The sequence below is a fragment of the Haematobia irritans genome, chromosome 4 (genome assembly GCF_050003625.1).
Source record: "Haematobia irritans isolate KBUSLIRL chromosome 4, ASM5000362v1, whole genome shotgun sequence".
NCBI classification, from domain to species: Eukaryota; Metazoa; Arthropoda; class Insecta; order Diptera; family Muscidae; genus Haematobia; species Haematobia irritans.
Window position 1 is genome coordinate 159,587,986 of NC_134400.1, and position 13,559 is coordinate 159,601,544.

At 29.7% G+C, this 13,559-nt stretch overlaps 1 protein-coding gene across 1 annotated transcript; it reads left to right on the top strand.

The window, feature by feature from the left end:
• The first annotated feature begins 7,368 nt into the window (after window positions 1-7,368).
• Window positions 7,369-11,029, top strand: LOC142234782 (uncharacterized). Its single transcript, XM_075305971.1, has 2 exons — window positions 7,369-7,480; window positions 10,651-11,029. Exons 1-2 carry the CDS (start codon window positions 7,463-7,465, stop codon window positions 10,822-10,824), a joined length of 192 nt encoding a protein of 63 aa, XP_075162086.1. The 5' UTR covers window positions 7,369-7,462; the 3' UTR covers window positions 10,825-11,029.
• Window positions 11,030-13,559: the final 2,530 nt, after the last annotated feature.

Genomic DNA, 13,559 nt, shown 5'->3' on the forward strand with positions numbered 1-13,559 from the left:
CAAATTTCAGCCGGATCGGATGAAATATGCTTCTTTTAGAGGCTCCACAAGCCAAATCTGAGGGTCCCTTTATATGGGGGCTATACGTAAAAGTGGACCGATATGGCCCATTTTCAATACCATCCGACCTACATCGATAAAAACTACTTGTGCCAAGTTTCAAGTCGATAGCTTGTTTCGTTCGGAAGTTAGCGTGATTTCAACAGACGGACGGACGGACGGACATGCTTAGATCGATTCAGAATTTCACCACCACCCGGAATATATATACTTTATGGGGTCTTAGAGCAATATTTCGATGTGTTACAAACGGAATGACAAAGTTAATATACCCCCATCCTATGATGGAGGGTATAATATGTACCTGTTTCTTGTTCTGCAATTTAATATATGGTATAATATATTTTTATTTGCAGTTACATTATGTCTGCGTTGGTACATTTGATGGGCACGAAGTAAATATGGAATGATTTTTTATTGTTGAAATTAAACCAAAATAGAGTGTGTAAAAATATGTGATGTTTGTTTGGACGACATTATAAATACAAATAAAAAATGAATTAGTTTATAAATAAATAAAAACAAATAAATAAAGTTAATTTTGTGTCTTCTTTTCTCAAGTAGCGTCCTTTTTTCGACGACGAAAAAAGTTTTTTCATAAAGATCAAAACATTTTAGGTTGTGACCATGTTCTTTTAACTGGAAGAAAAACATTTTTGACGAATACCATAACTTTTAGATCGTGACCATTGTCTTTTTATTCCAACAAAATTCTTTTTATCAATATAATAACATTTTAGATGAGGACAATTTTATTTTTCTTAGAACCATTGTCACTGAGCCAACATGGTTGTAGGTGAAAATGTTACATGGTCGCCGCAAAAATAGCTCCTATCATATTATTTTGCTCTTCGAATATGATTGTGGCAATCATGTTTCTTCTCTGCGTGCAGTTAGAGAAGCATCGAAACACTGGATTATCCCACCTCAGCATTACTGAGGTGGGATAATCCATTGCTGAAAAACTTTTTGGTGTTCGGTCGGAGCAGGAATCGAACACACGACCTTGTGTATACAAGGCGGGCATGCTAACCATTGCACCACGATGGCTCCCGTGGTCGTATCTGACAAGCTCTTGTCTTCAGAATATTTAGTTATTTGTCATCCATGGTACTTGTTTTCAACTCAAATAAATTAAACTTGTACATAGAATCTTCTGTAGAAGGTTTAAAAATAGGAAGTCTCCTTGTTCCCAATATAAAGCAATTGCAAAACAAAAGACTTAAGACACAAACATTATTTTGAAATAACCGAGAGCAATAAATTGACTCAGAAAACCTACATTCAATCATTACGTAAACATAAGCATTTTATATACTTAATGCTATCAAATAAAAACATAAATTTGTACATTGTGCTAATATTTAAATTAACAATGAAAATGAATAAGCAAAATACAGACACCACAGCCATTAATTGAATAGAATTTTGTTTATATTAGTTTGATATAAATTAATTAACGACATTCAAGGAATGAATAGAATTTACGTCTTTAACTAATGATCATTAAATTAGAAAATATATTTCTGTCTCATTTTATTGATCAGTGATATGAAAAATACCTTAGAGGCTATCATAATGTTAATTTAAGCAGAAAGTTTAGTCAAAAATACCAATTTATATACTCCATGATATTGAATGAAGACTGACTGACTTTGGCTATTAAACACATGCGTTTAAACCCTGAGTGTCTGCTTACTATTTCTATAATGTTAACATTAAAATGTTCATAATTTACAAAACACATCTCTATAAAAGCCACACCTAAGAAGTCAACTTTATTTAAAGAGTCGTCACTCATAAATTCTCGTATGCCATCATAATTAATTTGGTATTGTTTTGCGCTGAAACAAATGATAATCCATGTAGTGTGATATGAATAGGTGTTTCAACGTCGGTGACAGATTTCATACATAATTGCTGACAAGTATGAAAATTTGAAAAAGATGTCCAGACGTCAAAATGCGACCGCCAAACATTAGTTGAAAATCATATTTTTAGCCGTCTCATTTAGTTAATATTCATTCAGATATTTACCATTCAAACTTATCACAGTGATTCAAATACGAAACACGAATGGAATATTCTCGAAAGTTTCAAGTATGATACCCTACACCAGCCTTATTGGATTAATGATTTAGGCATATATAAAAAAGTGCAATATTAAAACGAATATTTTGCGAAACTTTCATCCATAACAGACTGGGCAATACGAATAAAATAGTCATAAAGAAATTTGCATTTTCATTAAATTAGGAATATTTGTATAATTAGGTGAAATGTATATCTGAACTAATTTTTGTCGCCTAAACAACAAGCATATGGGCAGACCAACGGATAGAATATTCTAAATCGACTCACAGCTCGATTAGAATATATGATTTTCTCTAATGTCATTGTGGTACACCGAAAAAAAAACAGTGAACCATGAACGAAATGTAGGTTTATTTCGAAAAATTTTAAATATAATATTTCACTAATTGCAATATGATACAATAAGTTAATATTTTTTTCCAATTGAAACAAATTTATTATGAAATAGGAAAATTGCATATTTATAAGGAAAAAATTAGAAGTTCATTACGAACACAATTTAAGTAAAATTGATACATTCCAGAAAATTATGAACATAATTTAAGTAAAATTTACTAATAGAACAATTATATATTACTAATAGAACAATTTTGAATTTAGTTAATTGCGTACTTAATTTGTATAAAAGTATTTTTTTAGTTCATGTTATTGAAGTTAGCAAAAAATAATTAAAATAAGAAATTTTTTCTCACACCCAGAGAAGGAATATGATCACCTCAAACATGTTTTAAGAGCCAAATGTTATTTTTGGGTGGTGACCATGTAACATGGTTTTCGCAACCATGTTATTTTCTCGGAAATCATGTATCTGCTTTCGACAAGCAGGTTATATTTGACGAGAAAATAACATTTTATTGACAAACATGTTACATGGTCACCATACAAAAATAACATTTTGCTCTTGAAACATGTTTGAGGTGATCATATTCCTTCTCTGCGTGCACATTTAACTAAAATTAAGTAGTTTTTTGTGAACTAAAATAAATATGAATCGCCTGTAGAAATGTTCGTGGACTTTTTCCGGAGGGTACCCTCATTTCATAATTGATTCAAGTTTAATTTAAATTTATCGTGACAAAAATAACATTACACACAGAGAAGAAACATGATTGTCACAATCATATTCGAAGAGCAAAATAATATGATAGGAGCTATTTTTGCGGCGACCATGTAACACTTTCACCTGCAACCATGTTGGCTCAGTGAACATGGTTCTAAGAAAAATAAAATTGTCCTCATCTAAAATGTTGTGGTATTCATCAAAAATGTTTTTTTTTTTTCAGTTAAAAGAACATGGTCACAACCTAAAATGTTTGATCTTTATGGAAAAACTTTTTTCATCGTCGAAAAAAGGACGCCACTTGAGAAAAGAAAACACAAAATTAACTTAATTTATTTATTTTTATTTATTTATAAACGAATTCATTGTTTATTTGTATTTATAATGTCATGCAAGCAAACATCACATATTTTTACACACTCTATTTTTGTTCAATTTCAACAATTAGTAATCATTCCATATTTATTTCATGCCCATCAAATGTACAAATGCAGACATCGTATAACTGCAAATAAAACTAAATGTTACCATATAGCAAAATGCAGAACAAAACACAGGTACATTTTTTCAATTACACTTCCCTTTTTTGTGTTCACATAAAACCACGTGCCATTTCTGAATAAATAAATGAACACAAAACACAATAACTCTGTATTCTCCGTCCATTCCAAGCAACAATCAAAACACGACTGACGCGCAAAATGAAAATCGTGTGTACATGTTCAATATTTCTATAAAATTCTTTTCGCTGCAAAAAAGTTGAAAAATTAAGTGGTCACGAAAAAACGTAGATGGTTTTTATGACCATGTAATGGTTCTACACATATCTATACGTAACCTAGAAAAAAACCTTTTTCCCTGCAAAAAAGTAAAAAAAAAAGTTCATGATCAGGTACATGATTTTCACGACCATGTAATGGTCTCAAATTCTATCATTTAAATGATAGAACATGTTTGCGCCATTTGAGAACCATTTAAATGTTTATTGGCAGCATACATTTTTCTCGGCTGGAAAATTATTTTCACAAATTATTTTCATTCATGTGGACGAATCTTAGGGCGTTTTCGTTTCGCAAAAAATGTGTTGCCCTGGTGTTACACTACTTTTTCCCTCATTGTATTTTCGCTCAAATAATAGTGTCATTCCAAAGTTATTGTTAATTCATAATATTGTGGGGGATACAGGATCCAAAATCTAGGACAGTGTCCTTTATATTTGGCAATCAATTTCGAGAATGTTGCACCTTTTTCCCAATCGAAATCGCCATTACATATTTGTGGTACAACCTTTTACTTCATATGTTCAAAAGAACTGCTTACTTAAATATGGTTTTCAAATCTAATTTTTATATGAAAAACTTCATTTGGTCATATCTCCTAAACTAAGCGTCCAAGAGCCAAAAGGACGTTAATTCGTGACCACCCTCAAAAAATTGAAAATTGCATCCAAATCCTAAAAAAAAATCCAATTTTTATATGAAAAATTTATTTTGCCCATAATATCTCCTAAACTAAGCGTCCTAGAGCCAAACGGATGTTAATTCGTGATCATCCTCAAGAAATTGAAAATTCTATCCAAATCCTAAAAAAATCAAATTTTTATATGAAAAACTTTTTATGACAAAAAAAATTTAAAATTTCATCCAAACCCAAAAAAAATCAAATTTTTTATATGAAAAACTTCTTTGGCCATAATATCTCCTAAACTAAGCGTCCTAGAGCCAAAAGAACGTTCATTCGGGATCACCCTCAAACTATTTAAAATTCCATCCAAATCCTAAAAAAATCAAATTTTTATATGAAAAACTTTTTTTCTCCTTACATATGTGTCCTAGAGCCAAACGTATGTTAATTCGCGATCACCCTCAAACAATTTTAAATTCCACCCAAATCCTAAAAACAAAATAATTTTTTATATGAAAAACTTCTTTTGGTCACATATTTAAATGCCTCCTAAAGTCAAAAGACGTTAATTCGTGATCACCCTCAAAAAATTTAAAATTCCATCCAAGTCCTAAAACAATTAAAATTTGAAAAACTTCTTTGGCCATATCTCCTTAAATATGCATCCTAGAGCCAAAAGAACGTTAATTCGGGATCACCCTCAAAAAATTGAAAATTCCACCCATGGCTTCAACGATTTTGACCTTCCCTCAAGGATTTTGGTATTGATTCCGAACCAAAGATGTGGCTTCTTTAAAATAAAGAATTTTTTTGCGACCCATCGACTTTAAATCTAGGACCAATAAAATTAACATTAGGATACAGATCTCATTTATCGCATTTTCATTCTCTTTTCGCGGATTATTAATAAAGGTACTCATGTACATACAAATGCCAGTTAAAAATCCAAATTATAACGGATACTTCAAAGTAAAAATATTTTCTTATATCTAAAAAAACTTTAAACCAAAGACGCTAAATCCTCAAAATAAGTCTTAGCCTATATTTGAAGCGTTTTTATCTTATTTACACAAATTTACAAAATTTGTGTCCTAAATTTAATGAAAACATTTTTGAAGCAAAAATTATTTATAATCTTTGTTTTAAGTAAAATTTCATTATTTTAAAGAAATTTGTCCCTAATATTTTGTAAATTTCGCATCCTAAATTTAGGTTGCGCAATCTTTAATATCTCGTATATATTTTTTGTCAGTGTAAAACCAATAAATTATAAACATTTTTTTTATGACATTTTGCTGCAAGTAAAAAAACATAATATGTTTGAACAATACAAACAATATATTTTTTGGAAAGATACTGAAAATATATATGATTGAAGCATAATGTGTTTGGGAGTATATGTTACAGAAACGATTTCTTTTTTGAGGGTGTACCCAAATGATGTATATTGTATATTGTTTGTAAGAAAGGGTGTACGTTTATTTAATTTTAGTTGTGTGTTATCTATAAGTAAATATGCTTGGTTCGATTTCTGTCTGAGCAAAATGTAAAGGAAAATTTATAAAATCTATTTTTTGCTTCTACCTTCCTTGTATTAGGTAAGAGAAAGTGGTGTAATCTAAACAAATCATATGGAAGTCAAAAAATAGAGGGAAGAAACATTATTACTTTTACATTTACATTCTATAAACGACGTCAACGTTTATCACAAAAAATTCGTACTTTTAATTCCCCACAAAAAAAAGCTTGTGGGGAAGGAAAGTACAGATCCCGTTTAAAGAAAATTCAAAACTATTTTCGTTGCACCAAAATTTTGTTTGAGACCGGAATACATAAATATCTATATAATAGAAGGTCTGTCAGTATAAAAGCTACAAACTTACAGATGTCATTTAATTAGGGATATATTGGAAGGTTTCGGGAAGTATTACTTAATCCGAACAAATAATACTTAACGACAGTTGTTTTGACGATTATGGAAGCCAATTTTTATAGTGAAGCATATCTGGAAACACAGATTGGAAAGCCTAACAACAAATTGATATTTTGACAAAGTCTAATATCACATTATATAGCCTCTACATACATTGACCTAGCCGTTTTTAAAATTCAGCAGCGAGAAATTCAAATTAAATTGATCGTTGAAATGATGGGTGGAGGGTATATGAGATGCGGCTCTGCCGAAATGGGTGTCATTTTTAAATGTTTTTCATTACATTCGACGAAATACATGCCACACCTTTAAGGCATTTACAAATTTTATAAAGTGCACATCTTCAAGTGAATTATACCATGCATAAGTTTTATTTCCCAAAAAGACAATAAAAGATTTCATCCGATGCTGTAATATCTCCATTGGCATTGTTAGTTCACACATAAGTGCCGGTATGTACTTACATTCATCAAGTGGTAGTTTTCGTATCATTTCGATACTACACGAATTATAGCCCAGGAATGGGTAATATAGCTTTTTGATTATCCCAAAACTTTGTAGTTTTGGTGGTAATTGAAATTGTGAGACAATGTCTATGTCAATTTAAACTACTGCACATCTCTGCTAAAGCTAACTGCTTGGATATCAGCCGAGTAAAGATACTCACAAGAGCTGTCGTCTATCACCGACCCCACCATTCATTTATGATTTTGTCCAAAACCCTAAACTAAAGAAGAAACAACAACACCATATATTTAAAAAAATTAACAACGTTTTTGTTTGTTTGAACATTTGATTTGAAAACTTTTAACTGTGCCTATAAATGCTGAAAAGATCTCAAAATCAATGTCAGTTCATTTTAGACAATTCAACTAAACCAATCTTCCCACAAAAAAAAAACTAATAACAAAATGAAATTCTTGGTTTTGGTAAGCGAAAAGAATTTAAAAAACTTACGGATTCAATTTCATAACTTACAAAGAAGTGCTTTTATCAAGACATTCAAAGTGAAATATATTATAAAGTGTGGTTTTACATGTGATGAAATTGTAATCTTACAATCTTGTTGAATGATAAATTCGTATGAAAAGAAAAAACTTAACTCAATGCTAATTGCAAGGCAGTTGATGCCTACAAAATTTTATTTATTCCTAATCATCAAAACTCTCTATTGACGACATTATACCATACAAAAAAAAATCCAGAAAAATCCTATGAACTTCTGAGCCAATGTTACACAGTTATGTTTTGCGTGCAAACAAGTGACAATAGGTTAATATTAAATTATATAAAATATAATATAAAACAAAATTAAAATATTAAAACTTAAATTGAAATGAATTTATTTAAAATGTATTAAACAAAATTATATAAAAATTAAATTAATTAAACCACAATAAATCCTAATAAACATATATTCGAAAAACAACTATAAAGCAAAGATGGAAAATCCTCGAAATAACTCCTAGTCTATGTTTGAAGCTTTTTTGTCTTTAATTCATACCCTACGGGAAATGGATCAACCACATAACCGATACAGGACTAGTCCCTGGTGTGTATGGACCAGTCCCAGTTCTGGTCAAAACGTATGGAAAGGACCGGTCACTTTAACATGGGTTTGTCATTGACGGAGTAAATTTAACATACATTTTAAGACGCGTCTTGGACTCATCCCAAAGGACACGTTCTGGGACAGTTTAGCAGGAGCACCCCATAGACAGGTTCTCAGGAACCAGTCTCGGACAAACTCTTTGAAATCTGTTTCAATTTGGGTATCCCAATCGAACCCGAAATGAAAAAAAAACTTTTGAAATATGTCGAACAATAGGTTATTCTGATAATTTTATTTCACTAAATGTGAAAATGCTTGATATTAAAATCTGAATGGATCCAAGAAATTACGACTATTTAAAAATGGCAAGTTTGTGAGATAGGTCCGTCAGTGGCAATTTGCACCAAATTTCCCATAGGGTAGATTCAATATTTCAGTTAAATGAAAATATTCTTCTTTACCTTAAGGAAGGAAGGTAAATTACTCCAAAGACATACGACTTTAACGGAAGGACGCAAAATTCAGATATTCGTGTAAATGAAAAAAAATTAATGTACATTTTATTTTTCAATTATTATTTTTTTTTTCTTATTTAAAATAAATTGTGTGTAAATTTCGTGTCCAAAAATGAAGGTTGCATAATCTTTCATATTAAGTCAATATTATTTTCAGTGTACATATACATTAGGAGTGTCTGAGCTGTGTACAAAAAAAAGTTTACTTGGATCAAACGAATTTGACCTTCCCTTAAGGATTTTGGTATTGATTGCGAGCCAAAGATGCGGCTTTTTAAATAAAGACATTTTCAGCGACCTATCTGGCTTTAAATCTAGGATCAATAAAATTGAATTTATGATTCAGATCTCATTTATCGAATTTTCATTCAAATTATAACCGCTATTTCAAAGTAAAAACTATTTTCTTCATTATAAAAAAAACTTGCTAAATCCTCAAAATAAGTCGTTTTTATCTTAAATCTAACGATTCAATATTTGAGTTAATTTTTTTAAATCAAAAATGTGTTTCATTACTTTAAAGAAAATTTGCCTTAAAATAACAATAACAAAAAAAAAGACATGCGACTTTCAAGGGGAGGCAAAAAATTCCAAAATTTGTGTCCTAAATTTAATTTAAAAAAAATTTTTTGAAGCAAAGATTTTTATTTTAATAAAAATATCATTATTTAAAGAAATTTGTCCTTAATATTTTGTAAATTGCGCTCCCTATTTTAGGGTTCGTAATCTGTAATAACACGTAAATATTTTTTCAGTGTAATGCTCAAACAGCCATATCTGGAGATCGATACATATAAAACCGCATATTTCCATGCAATATAGTAAACATTTCGCATTGTAGCCGGCCCTTAAGACATATTTGTAATTGCGAACCATTGTATGTAATTTTTTTCTATTATTACACTGAAAAAACAGTGAATCCACCAGGGAGAAAACTTTCGGTTAATTTTAGAAAAAATTCTAATATTTATAGAAAATTTTAACTAAACAGTATTACAAACGTTGGCATCACGCCGATGTCATAAAAATAAGTATATATTTTTCGACAAATTCAAGAAAATGTATTAGACATATCTAAGTTTTTTCACTTCTTAAAGAGAATTTTGTAAGAAAAACTTGGAGTTCAAAATTGCAAGAATGTCTTTAGTGACATACGAAGTTCATGATGGACGCATTTTTAGTAAAATTTACCAATTTAAAGAAATTCTGAACTATTTTGTGGAAGACACGAATTTAGTTAATCTTTATGCTTCATTTGAGTATATTTTTTCCTCGGTTTTAGTTAATTTAACTAACGTACACAAACATAATAGTTCCAAGAACTAAAATAAAGTTAAATTGGCTTTAGTGAAATAGAGAGTTCACTTTTTTTTGAGTGTATTGACACTAAAATGTTTTATTTGACCTTAAAGATTTTTCGTTTGTCCAAAATTTTTTTTCCGATAAATGAAAACGGTGTATGAGGTCCTTTCTCATACATGCCCGCCTTGCATACACAGGTCGTGGGTTCAAACCCAGTTTCGACCAAACACCAAAAAGATTTTCAGCAGTGAATTATCCCACCTCAGTAATGCTGCTGACATTTCTGAGTGTTTCAAAGCCTCTCTAAGTGGTTTCACTGCAATGTGGAACGCCGTCCGGACTCGGCTGTGGAGGTCCCTTGTCATTTACATAGAATCGGGCAGCACTCAGTGATAAGAGAGCAGTTCACCACTGTGGTATCACAATGGACTGAGTAGTCTAAGTGAGCCTGAAATATCGGGCTGCCACTATATCTAACCTACATTCAGAGAAAGAATAAGATCACCTAAAAAATGTTTATACAAAAATGTTCCATGTGCACCGTGAAAAAAATAATATTAAGACAAACGAAATAACCCTTTGTTGTGAGAACAAATAAACCTGAATTTGTGGCAAGAGGTGGCACGATTTTCTAAAATCTTCTTTAATCCACTTAAGTTTAAAATTATCTTTTACGAATTTATTTACTCGATTCTTCAATTTATTAATATACTTTTATTTTATTTTTCAGGCTCTTATTGTTTGCATTGCATGCATTGCTCTCATAAATGCTGTACCAATTGAGGAAGCCATTCCCCAGGGTATCGATGAAGGTGCTTCTGCCTCAGAGACTATTAATCCATCTGGCGATCAATCTTTCCTATTAAAATTAAAACTGCTCAAAAAATTATTGTTCCTCGGTTAATATTCGAAAGCCGATATAAGAAAGTAAAAAGCCATATAGATAATTATTTCACCAAAATCATTCTCATTCTTTTACACTTTTCTGGTTAATAATTGTAACTACCTCTTGTCGACCAAGTTACCTTTTTCTCTTTATATCTTAAGTATAATTTATGTTGTTCATTATGTGAGAGCAAATATATAAAATAAATTTGAAAAGAAAACAATATTTCCGGATTTTGTATTTTAGTATGTTAAGGACACACACAGAATATTGAATTTGTATGGCACCAGAGAAGTTCGTAATCACCATAAAAAGGGAACTCATAACGTAAAGGCGATTTCGTTTCGATGAACAAGTGTAATCCTAGTGTTACACTACTTCCTCCCAAACTGTCCTTTCGCTCAATTTATAGCACCATCCGAAAAAGATTGCTAATTAATAATGCCGTCACAGATCCCAAAACCGAAAGCTACTACAACGACGCTTATATTTTGCAAACAATTTCCTAAATGTTGCACTTTTTATTGCTATCGAAAATGCAGGTTAATTACCAAAGTGAAGAAACTTTATTAAAAATAAGAATTTGTTATTTTATTAGCTTTTTCTGCTGCACATAGAGGAGAACAAATTTTTCAGGACAACAGTGTTTTATACACTAAAAGTCAGCTAATATTTAGAGATCGATATTTCGAAAATCGGTACAAAAGTGTTTTTAACTGATAAGTACTAACTCTATTAAAATTCTATTCAATTTGATATTGTAATTTATTGTTGAACGTAGTTCTGATACATGAATCAGGACATCGATTTTTCGAATATTGTTTACTTTGTAAAACACCACCTCTTGAAAAAGTCTATTTATTTTATAGTCGAGCAGAGTACACTGTACAAGCTTTTTGATAAGGATGGCGTTGAAAACAAACCCACGAATCAATATTACAATGTTTTGACAAAAACAAAAACAAAAATTTTGGACCAAGTTTGACCCGATCAGATCAAAGCTACACAGGACAATAGGAAAACCTGCGAAAAAATCTGTGAAAAAGGGAAATCATTCACTGTTTGTTAAAGCAAACTTTGTCTTTGTTCGATATCTATAAGACATGTTTTAGATTTGCGGAAACAAAAATGCAATATTTATTTATTTAATCTACCAAGGCCCATCTGGACAACATCTCAAAAATCTAACTTTTTCTCAAATTAAGTCATAAAATCAAGAAATATGACAAACCGAATAAACTTATATAAAATTTTGGGACAATTTTCATTGTAACTTTAAGCAATAGTTTAAATATTTTATTTAAAATTAAAGCAAAATAACCGTTAAAAATTTGCTACTTTAACATAATAATGGACTTTACACCGAATGTTAATTTTAAAGAAAATAAACTTCTACAAGTTACAATAAAATTTGCCAAATAACAGTTATAATTTTATTCGGATTTTATAAATTAATTTTCGATTTTAGCGGCTTACTACGAACTTAATACCCACACTTAACTAAAAAAAATACTACTTGTCAAAAATAATCTACCAACCTTTTTATGAAATTTTACCAAAATCAATCAAATTAAAACAAGAATTCTTATTTTAAAATTTTTGTTGTTAGTATGAAAACAAATGTTTTTTCTTCGAAAGAAATGTTTTATTTTTAGCACTTTATTTCAATATTTGCAATATTATCTATTATTGAACGATTTTAGCATGCACCAACAAGGGAACGTTACTACTTCTACAAAAAGGGAGAACTTACAATGGGCTTTAATAATAGTATGACCGATATTAAAAAAATTATATTTTTTTTTTAAATATTGAAATTATGGAAAATTTTGTCAAAATTTTATTTCTATAGAAGATTTTATCAAAATTTTATTTCTATAGAAAATTTTGTCAAATTTTTATTTCTATATAAATTTTGTCAAAATTTAATAGACAATTTTCAAAATTTTATTTCTATAAAAAATGTTGAAATTTTTTTTTCTTTAGAAAACAAACAAAAATTTTGGACCAAGTTTGACCCGATCAGATCAAAGCTACACAGGACAATAGGAAAACCTGCGAAAAAATCTGTGAAAAAGGGAAATCATTCACTGTTTGTTAAAGCAAACTTTGTCTTTGTTCGATATCTATAAGACATGTTTTAGATTTGCGGAAACAAAAATGCAATATTTATTTATTTAATCTACCAAGGCCCATCTGGACAACATCTCAAAAATCTAACTTTTTCTCAAATTAAGTCATAAAATCAAGAAATATGACAAACCGAATAAACTTATATAAAATTTTGGGACAATTTTCATTGTAACTTTAAGCAATAGTTTAAATTTTTTATTTTATTTAAAATTAAAGCAAAATAACCGTTAAAAATTTGCTACTTTAACATAATAATGGACTTTACACCGAATGTTAATTTTAAAGAAAATAAACTTCTACAAGTTACAATAAAATTTGCCAAAAAACAGCTATAATTTTATTCGGATTTTATAAATTAATTTTCGATTTTAGCGGCTTACTACGAACTTAATACCACACTTAACTAAAAAAAAATACTACTTGTCAAAAATAATCTACCAACATTTTTATTAAATTTTACCAAAATCAATCAAATTAAAACAAGAATTTATTTTTTTAAATATTTTAAAATTTTTGTTGTTAGTATGAAAACAAATGTTTTTTCTTCGAAAGAAATGTTTTATTTTTAGCACTTTATTTCAATATTTGCAATATTATCTATTATTGAACGATTTTAGCAT